This window comes from Podarcis liolepis (assembly GCF_965112155.1).
Source record: "Podarcis liolepis genome assembly, chromosome: 7".
In the NCBI taxonomy this organism is placed as follows: domain Eukaryota; kingdom Metazoa; phylum Chordata; class Lepidosauria; order Squamata; family Lacertidae; genus Podarcis; species Podarcis liolepis.
The window spans coordinates 15378210-15398354 of record NC_139561.1 but is presented as its reverse complement, the minus strand read 5'-3'; the positions used below and the strand labels follow the sequence as shown (position 1 = coordinate 15398354).

Below are 20145 nucleotides of genomic sequence, written 5' to 3'. Positions count from 1 at the left end.
TCCCTGCTGAAAAGGTTTGCTGACCCCTGATATAGTCCTTTCCAATGTTCAAAGTGTTTCAAAGGCCTTTCTCTGGCTCCCAGTTCTTACAAATACTCTTTAACCTGGCTTTTGACACTTGGGATGTTTATTTTTAGGCTCTACCTTATTTCTGTAATTGTATGTTTTTTTAAAGTGTTTCTCAAATTATGTTTTAATTGTTTTAACCAACCTGGAGACCTTTGAGTGAATGAGGGGTGATAAGTGATGATGATGATGATGACACAACCTTGTAAGGTTATTATACCCATTTTGCAGTTGGGAAGACTGAGAAAATGAGAGAGAGAAAGAGAGAGAGAGCGCAGAACAACGTGCCTAACGCTTCTTATTAGAGCCAGAGCAGAAGGGAGATTTTGAATCACTGACTCCTCCCCAAACAAGACTATCAAAGGAAGGTTTAAAAGCGGAATTTGCAAACATCACTTTTTACGTGCAAACACGTACCATCTCCATATCGGGGCTGAGACTTCCTTCCCCATTCATACCTGCACATAAATTGACGTGTTGTCATTATTATTGCTGCAGATTAAATCTCCGCGCTGACTTTCCAGGCGTCTCTCCTTGACTTGGAATGTGGAATCAGCGTGGGGGTTGGCTGCTAAAGGGTTAAGCCTCGAGAGAGAGAGAGAGAGAGAGAGAGAGAGAGAGAGAGAGAGCATGAGAGAGCGCTGGGGAGGGAGGTGCAATAGAAGAGAGGGACTGGCTTTTCTCTCCTCTCTCACTCTCTCTTGCTGCAATAAATCCGGCTTAAAGGACGAGAGCAGAGGAGCCTAGAATGGATTAAAGAAAAGTCTGTATAATACAGACGCCAGCACAAGGGGGAGGGGGCAGAGAGAGAGAGAGAGGAGGAGGAGGAGGAGGAGGAGGAGGAGGAGGAGGAGGAAGAAGAAGAAAGAATAAGAAAAGGAGGAAAAAGGAGGAAAGAAGGATGAGTTGAAGATCCCAAACTCCAGCTGCTAATCTGCTTATTCCACGGGAGGAGAAAGAGAGGCAGGGACTGAACAGGTGCATCCTCTGGGTACCACTCTCGGCATCCTCTGGGTACCACTCTCAGCATCCTCTGGGTACCACTCTCAGCATCCCCTCGGTACCATTCGCCTTCGTGGTCTTTCGGACATACTCCTCTCTTGCCATCGCCTGCCTTCCCTCCCCGCTCCCCGTTTTCCTTTTTTTCTGCGGGGAGAGAGGGGTTTCTTTCTACATTTCCTCCGTCTCCAAACCCCTCCCCAGCAGGCATCCACGATGTGTTCCTCCGCCGCCGGCCACGGATGCTCAGGCACCCCGTCTTCCCTGCCCGCCTTGCCTTCCGGAGGAGCCTCGCCATGCGGAGAGCCGAGGTGCTTCTAAACCAGATGGAGTTTCTATCCGGGGGGCCAAGACACCCACAATGAACCGCCTGCTGCCTCTCTGCTTCCTATTCCTCAAACTCTTAGATGCGGTGCTGGGTGAGTGTGTACGAGAGACACCTGCTTTTTTTGCGGCGGCGGCGGGTTGTGGGGTGGGGGAGAGAGAAAGAGAGGATAGAGGCATGGCTTTCATGTCCCCCCATCACCAAAGGAGATGCAAGAATCCCATGCGACGCCAGCACCCCCTCCCAAACCAACGCTGCTCAGGTTCTCTCCAAAGCCACGAACGGCGAGAGAATTTTAGCTCGGGGCATCAAACCGCTCTCCTTTCCCCGTTCAAGTCAATAGAGGATGCTTTGGAGCTGGGCAGAGGGAAGTCAGTGGGAGATGAACGGGGTGTTTTCTCCCAACTCATGCCAACTTTCCCCATCCTGGCTTGGTTGTTTAATGCTCCTGTTCTCTGGTCCTTCAAAGCTGCCCTTTGTTGGACCTCAACTGCTAAGAGTTGAGTGGGTCTCTCTCTCTCCCTCTCCCCCCCCCCCCAAGTTAGGAGGCAGTGATGTTGTGCATGGATCTATGAAAAGCCTTATCAAATGCCAAAGCAAACACTTTCTCTTTTTTTCCTCTGGTGGTGGTCGCAATAATTATTATGATAATAACACCCCCCTTCCCCCGAAGCCCCCACAATCAGCATCCATTGTGGAACCAGGTTGCAAGCGGACAATAGACTTTTCAATGGCATCTGACGAGCTGTTGTCGTCTTCTGGAGAAAACACAACCCGGTTTGGGCGAAAAGAGGCGAAAAAAACCAAAAGGAGAGGGGGTGATGGAGGAGGAGTATGTTGGGGATAAGTAACCTGGGGGGTTCACAGAGAAAAGAGGGTGGGAGGGAGGATAAAAAGGGAGGTTGCTTGTTTTGTGGGTTTACCTTTGGACTCAAACTCTGGACCGGTTTGTTGAACAGCAGATACATTGACACACACACACACACCCCTCTCCCTCTCTCGTGTGTGTTCGTTCCCTTTGGGAAATTGTGCGGTGTGTTTGTTATTTTGAGATTGAATTTAGGCTAAAAACAACAGGAACAAGCAAAAGACTTTCATTAGCTCAGGCTCTTTTTTCCAGGGGTTACTTGAGGGCAGATGGGTTGATGCTGTGTGTGTGTGTGTGTGTGTGTGTGTGTGTGTGTGATCCGGAGAGCAAAAGCAGAAAGTTCCCCTTATTTATTTTTTCAAAGGAACTGATTTATTGAGCACCCACCCACCTGCCCAGACTTTGGGGCATGTATTGACAGAGCCAGAATGGACCCCAATGCAATATTGTGTTTCAATTCCAATCCTATTTTCCCCCATAGCAATGGGAGTTCTCAGAAAGTCACACTCTCCTATCACCTCTGGTCAGCCACACCAATCCTTGGATGATTTCAGTCTCCAAACTTAACCCTGTTGTAATTTCTGAGCTGGGCGGGGGGGGGGGGGGGATGTTCTTTTCTCCTCTCATTTTTTTGCAGTGGGGTTTTTTTTGGGGGGGGGGGTAGGGAAAGGAATTGGTGGTTGATACCTCTTTGCCGATGCTTTCCCTTTTGATTCGGAGTGAAAATCCAGTTCAAGTGCTTCCAGCCTAGGTTATCGCATACTGTCGATACAGCACTGAGTTTATGGGTGTCCTCCCGCCCCTTCTTCCTATAATAGCCCAACTCAAATCTTCCAGGTGAGCTGAAATTTGAATGAGTAATAACCGTGAATAATGTCAGGCAGCTGGTTGAGAAAACAAGTTGCTGGAAGGAAGGGACGACTTCTTCTTCCCTCGACTCTTTGGGGAAGTAGCAAGAAGGATTCGATATGCGGCCTTTGGTGGGATTTATTTGATTATGAGGACCTCCCGTTGGTGGTGGAGGTGAACAAGGCAAAGTATTGCTTCTGCCTAGACATTCAGAACAATAAATGACAGTATTGGAAGCAAAGAAAATGTAAGTGTGTTTGTGTTCAAAATAGGAATGATTCTACTTTTATTTACAGCATCTTAAGTTTATAATGCGGGAGGCAAGCTATGGGGTTACAATGGACTCTTTCTCAGCTTGGTCTTGTTGTTTTTAAAGTGGAATAAATACATACAGTATTTGTGTTGGTGCTTGAGCTCTTTTGACCTGGCTGCTTTATATGTGATCTGTACACTCTTTTCTTTTCTTTTCTTTTCTTTTCTTTTCTTTTCTTTTCTTTTCTTTTCTTTTCTTTTCTTTTCTTTTCTTTTCTTTTCATGAAGCAAGGCAATAGGAGCTGGCCAAAGAGTGTAGGCTGGGTTTCGGGAGTGGCAATGGTGGCACCAGTGGCAGAGCTTCGCTTGCATGACACAGCTTGGCTTACTTACCGGAGCAATCTAGAGACATGATCACTTCCCCAAGCCACTTCTCTGCTGTGATCTCCCCATATGGCAAACCCTGGCCTAAATTCTTGTCTGTACAGTGTGTAAGGACTGGGTTCAGTGTCCTTGGCCCCTCTGCACTCCGTGGATTCTGCTTTTCTGAGAACCAATAGCACCTGATAACATCATTTATTGTCCTGTTATTTATTTATTTGTTATTTATTGTTGTTGTTTTTTGCAGTGGAAGCTGGTCCACTGGGGTGAAAGGGGCACTGCCCTCCCAACCTCAGTCTGCCCTCAGCCAGTCTTCGTTTGCCCTTTTCCTTTCTTCCAGTCTGGAAGGTGGTTCCGCTTGCTAGTTCCCTCATGTAGCAGGGAGGAGCTGGAAGATGGGGGCAAAAGCAGAATGAGTTGGCTCCACCTCTCACTGTGCCCTGGAGCCATCCTGGTGGGGTCTCTGACTTCTGCCCCACTGGTCCTAGTGGGCACCAGCCACTACTGGATTTAGGGATGATAAGTTGCCTTAAGTTGCTCCTGCAGGAGGCCACAAATCTGGATGGGACAAATTCATGGGCGAGAAGAGGGCTGTCTATGGCTACTAACCACAATGGCTATGCTCTGCTTCCATGGTCAGGGGAAGCAAATATATGTGAATCACAGTTTCTGGGATCCACAGGAAGAGAGGGGTTGCTCAAATTCTCTCTCTCTTTTTTTAATGATATTTATTAAGGTTTCAAAGAAAAGAATTACATGAATTAAAAAAGAAGAAAAAGAAAGACAAAAATAAAAATAAAAGAAAAACAAAAAAACAAAAAGATAAAAAACACTTAAAAAAATACATCAGTCTTTCCATACCTTACATTCATTTCCTTGTTTCCCTGACCTCCTCACGCCTCCCTTTTTGTATTCCAATTCAGTTAGTTAATTCAGCAATTTCTTTCCCTCTTTGTTTTTATCTTAGTCCTTTAACATAATATATTATAACCTTGGATTCTCACCTGTTAACAATCCATTTTTACATACACCTTTATAACATTGCTGCTTAAACCACTGAACTTCATTCTGACATCATTCTAACATTCATTAATTTTGCAATATTTCTGTAAATAGTCTTTAAATTTCTTCCAATCTTCTCCCTGGTCTCGGATTCTGCCAGTCATTTCCGCCAATTCCATGTAGTCCATCACCTTCATCTGCCATTCTTCCAGAGTGGGTAGATCTTGTGTCTTCCAATACTTTGGGGTTGCTCAAATTCTCCTTGCAGGCTTCCCATTGGGTCATCTTGTTGATGGCTGTGAGAACAGGCTGCTAGACCAGGTGGGCCATTGCCCTGATCCTCTGATGTTCTTACATTCAAATGGGAACCACAGGAGGGGAGGGCTCCTCTGTGTTTGAGAAGTTCTATGGGGCACCTGGGTGACCACTCTCTGATGAGGGTGCTGAAAGCCTGACCCGAGGGCTTTCTGGTGGTTCCCTCACTGCGAGAAGTGATGCTACAGGGAGACAGGCAGAGGGCCTTCTTGGCAGTGATGCAATCCCTGTGGAACGCCCTCCCAGCAGATGTCAGGGAGATAAGTAACTACTGTATATAACCTTTGGAAGACATCTGGAGGCAGCCGTGTATAGGGAAGCTTTTTAATGACATTGCTTTACTATGTTTTTATATACAGTGGTACCTCGGGTTAAGTACTTATTTCATTCCGGAGGTCCGTTCTTAACCTGAAACTGTTCTTAACCTGAAGCACCCCTTCAGCTAATCAGGCCTCCCGCTACCGCTGTGCCGCTGGAGCACAATTTCTGTTCTCATCCTGAAGCAAAGTTCTTAACCCGAGGTATTATTTCTGGGTTAGCAGAGTCTGTAACCTGAAGTGTATGTAACCTGAAGCGTATGTAACCTGAGTTACCACTGTATGTTGGAAGCCCCTTAGAGTAGCTGGGGCAACCCAGTCAGATGGACAGGGTACAATTATTATTATTATTATTATTATTATTATTATTATTATTATTATCATCATCATTATTATTATTATTATCCAGCAGGGCTCAACTTATGTGCTTATGTTTCTACTCCGAGTCTGACTGAGTTCTCTGGGGCTTGTGCGAGGATGTGTCTCCTTATTCTAGAAGCAGGTCTTCAAAATCTCTTTTCTCCTTCCTGAGTTCTGAGCAAAGAATAAACACGGGAGCTCAGATTGGCTGGGATTCCCTCGTTCCTCCAGCAGAGGGCGGCTTCATGTGCAGGCACGTGCCATGCAGCGATGTGAACTTTGCAAACTTCTCCCTTCAGATTCTCACACTTGTGGCTTCATCGAGGGAGACTGTGACCCCCTGCAATTCCTCGCCTCCAACCATCTCTCTATGAGCTCTGTGTGTGTCTGCTTCTCCTGTGCTGACTGCTTCATTCTGCAAGGAGAAAGAGAGAGAGAGAGAGAGAGAGAGAGAGAGAGAGAGAGAGAGAGAGAGAGAGAGAGATTCTCAATCAATGGACATACTGTAAAAAGGCTTTAAATAATAGAAAGCCAACAGAAGTTGGATGATCTTTTCTTTTAAAGCTGCCTCGGTGGTGGTAAAATAAATTAATGGCCTGGAAATCATTCTGTGCCTCTGTGTCATGGAAAAGTGGCTCGCCTGGTGTCTGCAAGATGGGCCAAAAGGCAGAGGAATATTACATAGTAATATTACAGTGTAATGTTGATCTGGACACTGTACAGAATAGTACAGTGTCCAGATCAAGGGAAGTAACTGAGCCACTGTTTTCTGCCTTGATCTGACCCCGCCTGGAGTCCTGTGTCCCGTTCTGGGCTCCACAGTTTAAGAAGGATATTGACAAACCAGAACGTGCACAGAGGAGGGCAACTAAGATGATCAAGGGTCTAGAAAGCAAGCCTTATGAGGGAGCTGCTTGTGTTTAGCCTGGAGAAGAGAAGACTGAATATCTCCAAATATCTGAAGGGCTGTTCCATGGGAACAAGCTTGTTTTCAGCTCCTCCAGAGGGGAGGACCCAAACCAATGGATTCAAATGACAAGGAAAGACATTCCAACTAAACATTAGGGAGAACTTTCTGAGGGTAAGAGCTGTTTGACCGTGGAACAGACACCCTCAGAAGGTGATGGACTCTCCTTCCTTGGAGGTTTGTAAGCAGAAGTTAGATGGCCACCTCTTGAGCTGTGATTCCTGAATTGCAGGGGGTTGGACTAAAAGGCCTCTGGTGTTCCTTTCCAAGTAGAATTCTATGATTCTATCTCTTTGTAATGAGACATTGTGCGGTGCGATGATGATTCTGGGGTTTGGCTGTTTGTCCTCTTCCCGCACATCATAGACAGGCGTTCAAGGGATGTGGTGGCAGAAATGTCAGTAAACATGTCCCTTAAGGTGCTGCAAGGCTGTCAATATTTCACAGGAGGGATTTAAGTGAACTCTGGAACTTTAGGACACGCACAGTTAAAGTGGATCAAAGCAGTCTATTGCCCTAGTACAGGAATCCCCAAGCTCAGCCCTCCAGCTGTTTTGGGACTACAACTCCCTACATCCCTAGCTAACAGGACCAGTGGTCAGGGATAATGGGAATTGTAGTCCCAAAATAGCTGGAGGGCCAAGTTTGGGGATGCCTGCCCTAGTGCTACTCTGAGTAGCACCGTCAAATTTAATAGACACGATTAACTTAGGTTTGTGAGTTTCAAAAAGGACCTAATCTGAGTAGGTCTTGACAGAATACAAACCCCAATGCTTGTGTGTTCTAAATTGGGACTCTCATATATCACCCTCTTCCATTTCCACTCCCCCTGGAATGGTTGTCAATGTCTCTTTAAGAGGGCGTGGGCAAGGGAAAGAGATAAGCCCACCTGCTTATGGTGATGTGATATGCAGGTCAGCTGACCAAGTGGTATATGAAAAGGGAGGTGCTGGGTCTTAGTGGGTAGTTGAACTTCTAACATGAGGGAGGAGGAACCCTCCCCAGAAATGAAAAATTGAGAGAAGCAGGTGTTTAGTCATAGCCAGTGACAGGCAAACATTTTTTGTTAAGAATATCAAGCTAGCAAAAAAAAATAAAAAAAATGGAGTGGTGGATCCCTTCAACATGTACTGGAGTCTTCTGAAAATGGTGAGTTATGCATTCTTACTTCTTCTGTGTTGGTGAATTTAACCACGCTACCCCCGGATGTTCGGCTTCACAATGGAATGGCCCATCAAGAAGCTCCGATTGTGGATTTTATTGATTGCTTTCCAGATAACAGCAGTCCTTTTTAATGGATGTTCTGTGGGTTTAAGCTGGCTGGCTGGTTTTCCATATTGTTCTGGATTTTAGCGGAAGATGTCCTCATTTTTTAAAATTTATTACAGCCATATAATCTTTAGGGGAGGCTGAGGCAATCTGGATTCTTTTGAAAACTACATTTGATTCAGTATTTTTACCCACTATCTTCTGCTGGAGATAGCGCTGCTTCAGATTCCATCACAGCTTCATCTTTCCCTACCAGGTTCTTCCACGAAGCCTGGGAGATTTGTCGTTCTCTGTTGAACGGGTGATGTAGAACAACTGCCTTTCTCCGCTTAACTCTGTCTTCACTTACATGTGCCCAGTGAAGATTCGGGACAGACAGAAGAAAGTCCTTCTCTACACTGCGAGGAGTTAAAACCATGGCACTTGCTCCCACAGGAAGCAGCGATGGTCACCAACTTGGATGACTTTAAAAGAGGATTGGACAAATTCATGGAGGAGAGGGCTATCGATGGCTATGCTTTGCAGTTTTGGAGGCAGCAAAGCTTCTGAATATCAGTTGCTGGAAACCGTAGGAAGTTAGGGGAGCTTGTGCTTGGTTCCCGCTTGTGGGTTTCCCACAGGCATCTTCTTGGCCACTGAGAACAAGATGCTGGACTATATGGGCAACTGGCCTGCTCCTCTTGTGTTCTCATATGTCTATTTTGTGGGATGTAAACACAGGAGCAGTCAATGACAACATTCCTAGAGTGTACATGTTAGAACATGGGGAGGGATGTCTGTCCAGCAAGCAGGTAAACTTCCTGGGGACGGACTTCCTCCGCATGTGACCAGAGGTGGGTGTGGCCTCACCTGTGCAGGTAATGACAAAAGCACAGGGCAGGCAGCCATCTCACACTCTCTGCCATTTTCCTTCGATGAGGAAACATCTAAAGATGCCCTCTTGGCTCTCAGCCAAGAGAGGAGATAAGGTCTATCTTGCAACAAGATAGATTCTAAGTATATGTAACTTTTTAAGCCTGTCTGCCATCTGGGATCATATTGTGAACAGATCGTGAGTAAACTCTGTATACTTTTATAAAGACTGTGTTGTGTCTTGTATTTTAAGAGGGAACAAAGGGGAAATTACCAGAGTAATTATTATAGAGGTTCTAGCGAACCTGTGCACACGTTACCATTGCGAACTTAAAGGGGAATGTCTATAAACTCTGCTGATATTTTGGGGACTTGTTAGCACAAGTTGGATAAGGATATAATTAGTCAATATATCCTCTCCTGCACCCCAGAACATTCCCACATATTTCTCTCCCCCCCCCCCAGATACTCATAACTGTTCCTTTTTGAACTCTGTTTGTTGTGGTAGTTTGGAGTGGAGAAGGTGGCTCTTGTTGAATCCTTTGTTGAGGCTGATCCCTTGGCCTAGTTGGGATTTGAACCCTGCTCTTCCGGGTCCTGGGCCAACACCCTAACCACTGGTTTGAGGTTGGATGCAACTCCATTATGAATACAGTCATAACTGAATGTGCTTCAGGTTGAGTGCTTTCGGGCTGTGCTCCGCAGCAACCCGGAAGTAACAGAGCCCGTTACTTCCGGGTTTCGCTGCTCGCGCATGCGCAGATGCTCAAAATGGCATCATGCACATGCACAGAAGTGGCAAAACGTGACCCGCGCATGCACAGACGTGCTGTCACGTCTTACATTCTGTTCAGGATGCGAACGGGGCTCCAGAACAGATCCCATTCACATCCTGAGATACCACTGTAGTGAAATTCTGTTAATGCATGTTTTGTTGTACAGTGAAGCCTCGGTTCTCAAACTTAATCCATCCCAGGAGTCTGTTTGACTCCCGAAACCATTCAAAAACCAAGGCACTCAAGCGGAAGCCACGTTGGATGTTCAGCTTCCAAAAGAACATTTGCAAACCGGAACATTGACTTCTGGGAGCCCATTTGTTCAGCAGCTAAGCTGTTCGAGAACCAAGGTTTGACTGTATCGTGAAACGGCTTGGAGATGCTCCATCAGAAGTGACCCATAAATGAAATTTTAAAAAGAAAAGTATATGGCATGGTAAAGGTAAAGGTAAAGGGACCCCTGACCATTAGGTCCAGTCGTGGCCTACTCTGTGGCTGCAGCGCTCATCTTGCTTTATTGGCTAAAGAAGCCAGCATTTGTCCACAGACAGCTTCCGGGTCATGTGGCCAGCATGACAAAGCCGCTTCTGGCGAACAGGAGCAGTGCACGGAAACACCATTTACCTTCCCGCTGGAGTGGTACCTATTTATCTACTTGCACTTGATGTGCTTTTGAACTGCTAGGTTGGCAGGAGCAGAGACTGAGCAACGGGAGCTCACCCCGTCACAGGGATTCGAACCGCCGACCTTCTGATCAGCAAGCCCTAGGCTCTGTGCTAAATAAATAATGTGTGTGTAGAGGTGGATTTATGTCATTTCTTCCAGCCCTGCTCCAAATCACACAGGGAGGTGTCTTGTACCTAGTAGCCACCAGCTTTTGAAAGCCATCAAAGAAACAACCTCTTTGACTTAATTGTGAAAAAGGCTAGAGGTGGTTGCTCTCTCCAAAGGACTTCAATTGAGAGGGTGCTTCTCGTTTCACCCTGGCCCTTGAAAAAAATAAAAATAACAACCCTATCTTGTGGGCTCAGCCGTCCGAGAAGAAATTGCACTGGCAGAAGGAGGCGATGCTCAGAGTTCCCTTGCATGAACTCTTTGTGCCATCTCTCTCCTCCTCCTCCTCCTCCTCCTCCTCCTCCTCCTCCTCCTCCCCCCCCCCTTCATGAAGTGCCTGTGCAGCAGTCCCCGGGGGCCTCTTGTGCAGGACGACAGAAACCCTGCACGCTCCCTTAGCTCAGTTGCAAGCGCCTCTCACTCTTGTTCTTCCTCTCAAAGTGATGATGTGGTTGTTTTCCCGAGCTAGAGGTTGGGTGGGGAGAGGAGGAAGCCAGTTTTGTGTCCACGATCAGTTTCTTTCCTTTACATGCCTAGCAATTAAGAAGCTGGGAGAAACGAGATAATCAAACCCTCCAAGTGTTCCTATTTCCCAGGGACAGTCCCAGATTTCCAGAAGCCGTCCCAGTTTCTGATGAGATCCCGAAACATCCCACTTTTCCTTAAGATGTCCCTGTTTTCACCAGAGGATTGCTGAAGGATGCCCCTATTTTCATCGGAGAAATGTTGGAGGATGTGGAGTTATCCATCCCCTGAGCCATATGAAGACGGGCCTGTATAGGGAATATTTTTAATGTTTCATTTTTTTTGTTTGTATATGGAAGCTACCCAGAGTGGCTAGGGCATGAGTAGGCAAACTAAGGCCCGGGGGCCAGATCCAGCCCAATCGCCTTCTAAATCCAGCCCGTGGACGGTCCGGGAATCAGTGTGTTTTTACATGAGTAGAATGTGTCCTTTTATTTAAAATGCATCTCTGGGTTATTTGTGCGGCCTTCCTGGTGTTTTTACATGAGTAGATTGTGTGCTTTTATTTAAAATGCATCTCTGGGTTTTTTGGTGGGGTATAGGAATTCATTCATTCCCCCACCGCCCCCCAAAAATATGGTCCGGCCCCCAACAAGGTCTGAGGGACAGTGGACCGGCCCCCTGCTGAAAAAGTTTGATGACCCCTGGGCTAGGGCAACCCAGTCAAACAGGCAGGGTATAAATAATAAAATTATTATTCTGGAAGAGGATGTCCCTCTTTTCCTCAGAGAAATGTTGTAGGGTATGCTATATACTCTCCAGCAGTTTACACCTCAACACGCCTCTTTCTCTTCTTCTCTGTCTCTGCAAATCTGACACCACGATGAGTAACATTTGGACCAGGGGCTGGGCAGGGAAAACTGAATACCATGGCAGGGTTCCTGAATAGCTTATGGGAGGTTGAGAGCAATGCCAGATTTAGGGTGTTGTGAGCAGTTCCCTGGCACAGGGCACCAAGCCGAAGGCATGCAAAATTGAGTAGATCCATGATTGAGATGATCCATTTGGGCTGTGCCAAATTCTGGACTTGCACAGGGCGCCGTATTAGGAAAAATTACCAAAGGCAGCACCTGTGAAGAGGTTCATTGGTGGCAGATGGATGGCACAGGATGATGAACACCAGTGGTCCTCCAGATGTTTCTGAATGACACCCCCACCTTGATCCACTGGCCATTGGCTGTGCTGGCTGCCAGGGCTGCTGGGAGTTCTCAGCCTAGCAACATCTGGAGGGCCACAGATGTTCCCCATCCCTGAATTAGACCATTAGTGCCCTGAACTACCTTCATCACCACTTCTCTCCAACGGTTGCCTTCACTGCCCCAGCTACCTCCTTCACAACTCTGTTTTCTCCAGGGCTTTTGAGGGTGGTGTACACCATTTTCTGTTCCCCACCCCATCTGTTTAATCCCCGCAACAACCCTGTGGGGTAGGTTAGACTGAGAGTGACTGCCTAAGATCACACCTAGCCAGCTTCATGGATGAATAGGGGACATGAAGTCAGGCCTCCTGAGGCTTCCTGTGATGGCCTGGGATTCAGACTCAGAGGCTGAACCTGAGGAATCCCAGCCTGCACAGGAGTCCCCACCTCCAGAACCAGCTGAGCCGGGGCTGGGGCCTGAGCCTGAAGGGTCCTCACCTGTGCTGGATCCTCATGTGCAGGCACCAGCTGAGTCTGCTCTGGCTCCTGAGGTGATGGAGGAGCCATTGCCTGCAGGTGCTCCACTCTCAGCCCCGTCAGGGGAAGAGGAGGTTGCCTCTGGGTCTGGTAACCCTCCAGCTTCTCCTGAGCTGCAGAGGCTTAGGGCAGAGAGGCGGAGGGAACTAAGTTCCTGCAGGAGGAGTCCTCGCCTCCAGGCCAGGAGAGGCGAGTCACCTGTGGACCGGGGCCACCCTATGCCTCGGGGCAGATAAAAGCCAGCCAGCCCCAGTCTCAGGTTGTGGGAGCAACGTTGTTGCTAACCTGTTCCTGCCTGCACCCTGCCCTGCTCTTCTACCAGAGTTCCTGGCACCACCCAACTCCCCGCCTTGGACCCAGCTTCAGCTTTGACAGACTGCCTCCATACCGCACCCTCGACCTTGGACTGGACTCGGACCTCGCCTCTCGGTTAGCCCCCGGGACCAGCACACTTCCAGAGCCCGAGAGAAGTGCCTACAAAAGACATTTCTGGACAAGATGGTTTCCAGAATGATGGGACCAGGAGGGCCCTGACTCAAGGAGGACAAGACAGGTTAATCTCCTCCCATCATCCTCTCCTCCCCATGGCTCATAAATCATCTCAACTCACAGGCAGCCTCGGAACTGCAAGGTTGCAAGGGATCTGCCTAGTCCTATATTTTTTGTCCACCTGCCAAAACTTCCTCTGCACCCTTAGCTTCCTGCAGAAGTTCTTATTATACTGATGGCTCCTACCTTTAAGTGTGTGTGTGTGTGTGTGTGTGTGTGTGTGTGTGTGTAGCTAATGACTGGGCACTTCCGTTATCTCCCCGCCATTATTGTTCCTTCGTCCTCTTTGACAGCCTTCCTAAAATAAACTGTCAATCACTTGCGCTCTCTCTCTCTCTCTCTCTCTCTCTCTCTCTCTCTCTCTCTCTCTCGTGTGTGTGTGTGTGTGTGTGTGTGTGTGTGTGTGTGTGTTCGTTCCCCTGTGTGTGTTGCTTTTGAAATATCAGAGAGCCTTTGTCTGGAGTGCAGATAGCAAAATGCGGGGAAATGAGGAAAAACCTACTTTGCATCTTATCTGGCCCTTCCAGCCTGCTTCTGTGGAAGGCAACATGGAGGATAGTGGTTAGAGCACTGGTTCCCAAAGTGGGCGGTACTGCCGTTCTGGAGGTGTCAATCACTGCCAGAGTTTGCAGGGGGGGGGGGTTGCTATCATTGGATCAAGTTCATTCATTTTGCTGAATTAATTAGATCGTTTTAACTGGAATTTAAGTAAATGTGCAATTAATTGTGGCTTCTTTGAATTTTGCTGTGTGGTTAACTTCCTTAGTGGATCATGCAAGCAGCTATTCTGAAGAGTACTCTTATTATATGGTAGGGGGCACTGGGAATGAGTTTATAGATCCAAGGTGGGTCCCCCCAAAAAGTACAGCAACTGGGGTTAGAGAGTTGACTGTGGTTTGGGGGGGCATGATTGTAATGCTTGTTCCATCATGAAGTTCACAGAGGTCATTGGGGTACAATTACCACCTGTGAGTGAAGTCCACCTCACAGGGTAGTTGTGAGCAGGAGAGGAGGAAACTATTCGTCCATGTATGCATATAAAATATTTCTTTTCGGCTTGCACCAAACATCCCAAATGACATACATGTCTATCCGTCTGTCTAGGGACTCAGCTATACAGCTGCAAATATAACATTTTAAGTGTGTTTTAAGTGCATTATACAAATGTGATACTAGATGGCACTGGTGAGCGAATGGCAAATTGCATGTATATTTTAAAACGTGGTGTTGCTGTTTTTTTAAAGCATTTTCACAGCAGTTTTATATACAATATGGGCAGATTCAGCCTAGCTATCTATCTAGCCACATACACATATCTAGATGATAGTAGGAATTTCCTTCCTTGCAATTGGAATCCTTTGGTTCAGGTCCTATCTTCCAGAGCAGCAGAAAACAAGCTTGCTCCAACTTCCATGGCACAACCCTGAGTCTGTAAAATCACTCAGTTGCTACATACAATCTTGCATTTCTGTGCATTGAAACTACACACCCCAAATCAAACACTAGTGGCAGAATTGTGGAAACCTTTGGGGGAAAGTGTATTTCTGAGGTTTGACGGCTCATAACACCACTTTTTTGAGTAATGTCATAAAATCATATATCAACAGAAAGATAAATTAATGGAGAATGTAATACAACCAAGTTTGTTCAATTATCTGTATTCTATCAAAAGTTATAGCCAAATAACCAGAAAAAAGGAAGCACAACTTGCTTAGGTTGATATGCAGTAGATTTCCTACATTCGAATATTGCCAAAGCGTGAGCATGAGCCAATCAGGTATTATGAGCCATCAAACCTCGGAAATACACTTTCCCCAAAAGGTTTCCGCAATTTTAGCCACCAGTGTAGCTGCCCTGCCAAATCCGGAGCTATGTATGTCTTCTGCCTGGGTGTTGTGTTCTGGTCCATGTGCAGAGTTCCACGAGTTGCTTCAGTCCAGGATGCGTCACAGAGCTGTCGTCCATTCTTCTTGGTCAGCTGTCCCATGCACGAGGCAGAGTGTGTTAGACTGAGGAAGGAGAATAAGCATCTTAAAACATAGATGGATTCCTTGGATCTCCTCCAGCCTTGGAAGGGTCTCTCTCAGAAGTTACTGGTCTACAAAAATGTTTTAGGGTCCCTGCTGCCCACGCTAGCCTCTTCTAGTCATTCATGGCAGGACTCCAGCCTCAGAGGTAGGGACTTTTACTCCTGATGATTCAAGGTAGCAACAACAGGGCCCTGATTTGGCAAGATCGCTGTTTGCAGTCAAGAGACGGGCGAAGCTGTCAATTTAGCTTTCCCCTCAAAATGTTCAATCCTAAACCCTCTAGAAAAGTGACCAGCATTTTAGTGTGGGTTTCTCCTGATATGTTCAAGCCTGTATTAATTCTCTCTCTTTTTTTAAAACCTCTTATGCACATTTTTGTATCACAGTTTCACTGAATATAATGCATTTTTTATTATGAGAAAGGGCTGTAAGTAGCATGGAACCCGGGTTCGAATCCCTCCAGCATCACCAGGTAAAAAGGTAAAAGGACCCCTGACCATTAGGTCCAGTCGTGACCAACTCTGGGGTTGTGGCGCTCATCTCACTTTATTGGCCGAGGGAGCCGGTGTACAGCTTCCGGGTCATGTGGCCAGCATGACTAAGCCACTTCTGGCAAACCAGAGCAGCGCATGGAAACGCCGTTTACCTTCCCGCTGGAGCGGTACCTATTTATCTACTTGCACTTTGACGTGATTTCAAACTGCTAGGTTGGCAGGAGCAGGGACTGAGCAACGGGAGCTCACCCTGTCGTGGGGATTTGAACCCCCAACCTTCTGATCAGCAAGTCCTAGGATCTGTGGTTTAACCCACAGCACCACCTGTGTCCCATCACCAGGTAGGGCTGGGGAAAAGACTCCCTGCCTTTAACCCTGGAGAGCCATTGCTGCCAGCCAGCATAGGCAATACTAAAGTAGATGGAGCAATGGCTTGACTTGGCCTAAGCCAGCTTATTATGTCCCTATTTAATTGACCCTTCAGAACCATAAGGACTTGGACCTTTTTCTGTTTAGGGGACGGATTATAGCTCAGTGGCACAGCCCCTGCTTTGCATGCAGAAAGCCCCAGATTCAATCGCCGGGTTGGGCGATGTCTGAAACTCTGGAGAGTTTCCATGTCTGAAACTCTGGAGAGTCACTGCTGCCAGTCAGTGTAGGCAATACTGATCTTGGTAGATCAGGGCTCTGACTCAGTCTGAAGTTGCTTCCTATGCACCTAGCCTAGATGGAAAGTTGAGCCTCTGCTTCAATGTCAGCCCACAAATAGGACTTGAGCTCATTGATACCCTCCTCATTTTTGATTCCCAGCAGCTGGTAATAGTCACTCTGTATTCTGCCTTGGTCTGACCACACCTGGAATGCTGTGTCCAATTCTGGGCACCACAGTTTGAGAAGGATGTCAAGAAGCTGGAATGTGTACAGAGCTGGGCAACCAAGATGATCAAGGGTCTAGCAACCAAGCCTTATAAGAGAAAGTTGAGGGAGTTGAGTATGTTTAACTGGGACAAGGGGAGACTGAGAGGGTCTATGAAGGCCACCTTCAAATATCCGAAGGGCTGTCACGTGGAAGATGGAACAAGCATGTTTTCTCCTGCTCCAGAGGGTAGGATCTGAAGGAAAGAAGATTCCAACTAAACCTTATGAAGAACTTTCTGGTGGTGAGACCTGCTAGATAGTGGAATGGACAACCTCAGATGGTGGTGTACTCTCCACTGGAGGTTTTTAAACAGAGGTTGAATGGCAGTTTCGTCTGGAAATGAAAGGTTGGAGGAGCTGGGTATGTTTAGGCTGGAGAAGAGGAGACTCAGAGGAGATAGGATAGCCATCTTCAAATATCTCAAGGGCTGCCACATGGAAGAGGGAACAAGCTTGTTTTCTCCTTCTCTGGAGGGTAGGACTTCAAGTTACAAGAAAGGAGTTTCCAACTAAACATCTGGCAGACCTTTATGACAGTAAGAGCTGTTCAACAGCGGAATGGACTTCCTTGGGAGGTGGTGGAATCTCCTTCCTTGGTGGTTTTTAAGCAGAGGTTGGATGGTCATCTATCTTGGATGCTTTAGTTGAGATACCTGCACTGCAGGGAGTTGGTCTACTCTAGATGACCCTCAGAGTCCAGGAGCGCCAACTTGGGCCACAGGTTATGGGTGCCTAGTGCGAGTGACGTGACATCATGACGTCATGCACCTCGTGGCCTCAGAACCTGACTTCCCATGGCACTGGAAGGCAGGTTCCGAGGTCTCGCAAGGCCTCGGACAGCATCTCTGAGGTCTCTCAAGGCCTTGGATGTGATTTCCGGTGCTTTATGATGCACTGGAATTTGTGTCGGGGGAGAGGGAGAGTTTTATTCCAGGGAGAGGAACAAAATGCCATCTGCAGGAACTTCCTCAGCTGGAAGCAATCTTGTCTCCCAGGACCACCCCTTCCCTCTCTCAATTTGAAGCTGAGGCAAAGGAGCTCTGGAAGGAGGGCGACCTTCAGCGTCTTCTGATATGAGCTCCTAATGCTGTGTTGAACATATGGAAGCAGAAGTCCCTTGAAGCTTCGGAGAGAGCTCTGTACGAGCTGGTGGGAAGGGATGTGGGCTGGTTGAAGATGCTGCGGTAATCATTCTGACAAGACAAAAGGCAGGAGAAAAGGTCTGTAGCATCTTCCCCACCCACAAGTAATGGGAATGGGTTCCCTGACAGGGATGAAAGGACAGGGGTAAAGTATAACTTGTAACTTGAAGCCATTGGTTTGGGTCCTACCCTCCAGAGCAGCAGAAAACAGGCTTATTCCATATTCCACATGACAGTCATCTTCAGATATCTAAAGGGCTGTCATATCACCTCTCAGTCTCTTCTTCCCCAGGCTAAACATGCCCAGCTCCTTCAACTGTTCCTCATAAGGCTTGGTTTCCAGACTCTTGATCATCTTGGTTGCCCTCCTATGCACACGTTCCAGCTCGTCAACATCCTTCTTAAATTGTGGCACCCAGAACTGGACACAGTAGTGTAGGTTTGGTCTGACCGAGGCAGAATAGAGTGGGAGGATGTCTTCCTTTGAATGTGGGATGATGAATTTAGCATTTGCTCTCCCCACACTCCAAATATCACCTCTCTCTCAAGACAGCGAGATCGCAGAGGTGCTTGAGTCAAGCTTTCTGTGGGTTTTATTCAAGCAACCCAATGTAAGGATGGACGGCCAGTCCTCGAAGACAGAAGGCTCTGTCCCCTTGAGGGTCAGTGTTGCATTTTGGCTGTGATGGGGAGTCCAGGGCTGTCGGAGAAAGGGCGGAGGTGAAGATTCCAATTAACGCTTCCTTAAAGACAGCAGAAATTTCAAAGCAGAGTGTTTCCTTGGCAGGGAGGAGGAGGCCCCATAAACTAATTAACCTGTGTGGAAGGCCAAGCCAAAGATGGCAGATGAAAGGTTTGGGTTTTAAAAACTTTGCTTTGGAGGGAAAAGTTCTCTCCTCTCACCCCCCCCCCTACACCTGTCAGGGAACTGCCATCGGAGCTAGAGGCGGAGGGAAGGCTCCAGAGGGATGCCGGAGAGGGTCCCAGTAGGGAGAGAGGCAGCCCATCTGCTGGGGAAGGAAATCAGCGTAACACCAGTGAAGAAGGGGGGCAGATGGGGGAATCGGAGAGGAGGCTCCAAGACTACTCGCCGGAGACCAGCGGAGAGAGTACGGGTACTCCGCTGCCCACACCCTCCCTGCGCAGAAGACTTCCGCGCAGGGAGAGTAGGAGGAGACTTGGCGTCAAAGAACTTCTTTGCTGGAAGAAGTTAAAGAAACGCCCACTGACGGATTCTGCCAGCGACTGAGACAGCCACGAAGTTAGAATCTGTTCAGACAGAAAGGGTTCAACCAGGTAACCTAGCCAGGAGTGGCGGCAACTTACGCACAAGCAACCCCTAGAACCATTACAACACCTTTACATTCTATTGCTCAGTGAGGAGGGGGAATCAGCCCAGTTCTGTTCTGAGTCAGTTCTGTGTTCGTTCAATAATATTTCCATTTTCTCAGTTAAAACAAAGATTAAAAGTTCTCTCTCTCTCTCTCTCTCTCTCTCTCTCTCTCTCTCTGTGTGTGTGTGTGTGTGTGTGTGTGTGAGAGAGAGAGAGAGAGAGAGAGAGAGAGAATGAATGACCCCAAAGCTCAGTGGCACAACACCTGCTTAGCATGCAGATGCTAAAGGACGTGGGTGGCATTGTGGTCTAAACCACTGAGCCACTTGGGCATGCTGATCAGAAGGTCAGCAGTTGAAATCCCCATGACGGAGTGAGCTCCCATTGCTCTATCCCTGCTCCTGCCAACCTAGCAGTTCAAAAGCACACCAGTGCAAGTAGATAAATAGGTACCGCTGCGGCGGAAAGGTAAACAATGTTTCCGTGCGCTCTGGTTTCCGCCACAGTGTCCCATGTACCAGAAGTGGCTTAGTCATGCTGCCCACATATCCCAGAAAGCTGTCTGTGGACAAACGCGGCTTCCTCGGCCTGGAAGCGAGATGAGCGCCACAACCCCATAGTTGCCTTTGACTGGACTTAAGTACCCAGGGTTCCTTTTTTTAGCATGCAGATGGTCCCTGATTCAATTCCCTGATAGGCTTGGGAATGATCGCTGCCTGGAGAGCCACTGCTAGTCAGTGTAGACAGTAGCGTAGACCAATTGTCTGTCTCCATGCAAGCCAGCTTCCTATTTTCCTGTTTAATTCAGCTTACAGATTTAATTTCCACAGGTTGGGGATCCTAAGACCAGTAAAAATGAGCTACACTAGGAAGATGCTTCAGTTTCGCTCCAGTGCAGGGCTACTGAATTCTGCACCAGCAGAAGTTTCCAAACTGTCTTCAGAGGCAGCCCTATGTGTAATGCGGTGCAGCAATCTAACCTAGAGGTTACCAGAGCATAGACAACAGAAGTTAGGCTACCCCTGTCCAGATAGGGCTGCAGCTGGG

The 20145-nt window shown here is 47.6% G+C and overlaps 1 protein-coding gene across 1 annotated transcript in view; it reads left to right on the top strand.

Annotated features, from left to right (window-relative positions):
• Window positions 1-553: 553 nt before the first annotated feature.
• Window positions 554-20145, top strand: part of IGSF21 (immunoglobin superfamily member 21) — a 237880-nt gene continuing 218288 nt past the window's right edge. Inside the window, exon 1 of the mRNA XM_083512699.1 lies at window positions 554-1484. Coding sequence (XP_083368825.1) covers window positions 1427-1484 — 58 coding nt within the window. The 5' untranslated portion in view covers window positions 554-1426. The remainder of the gene's footprint in view (window positions 1485-20145) is intronic.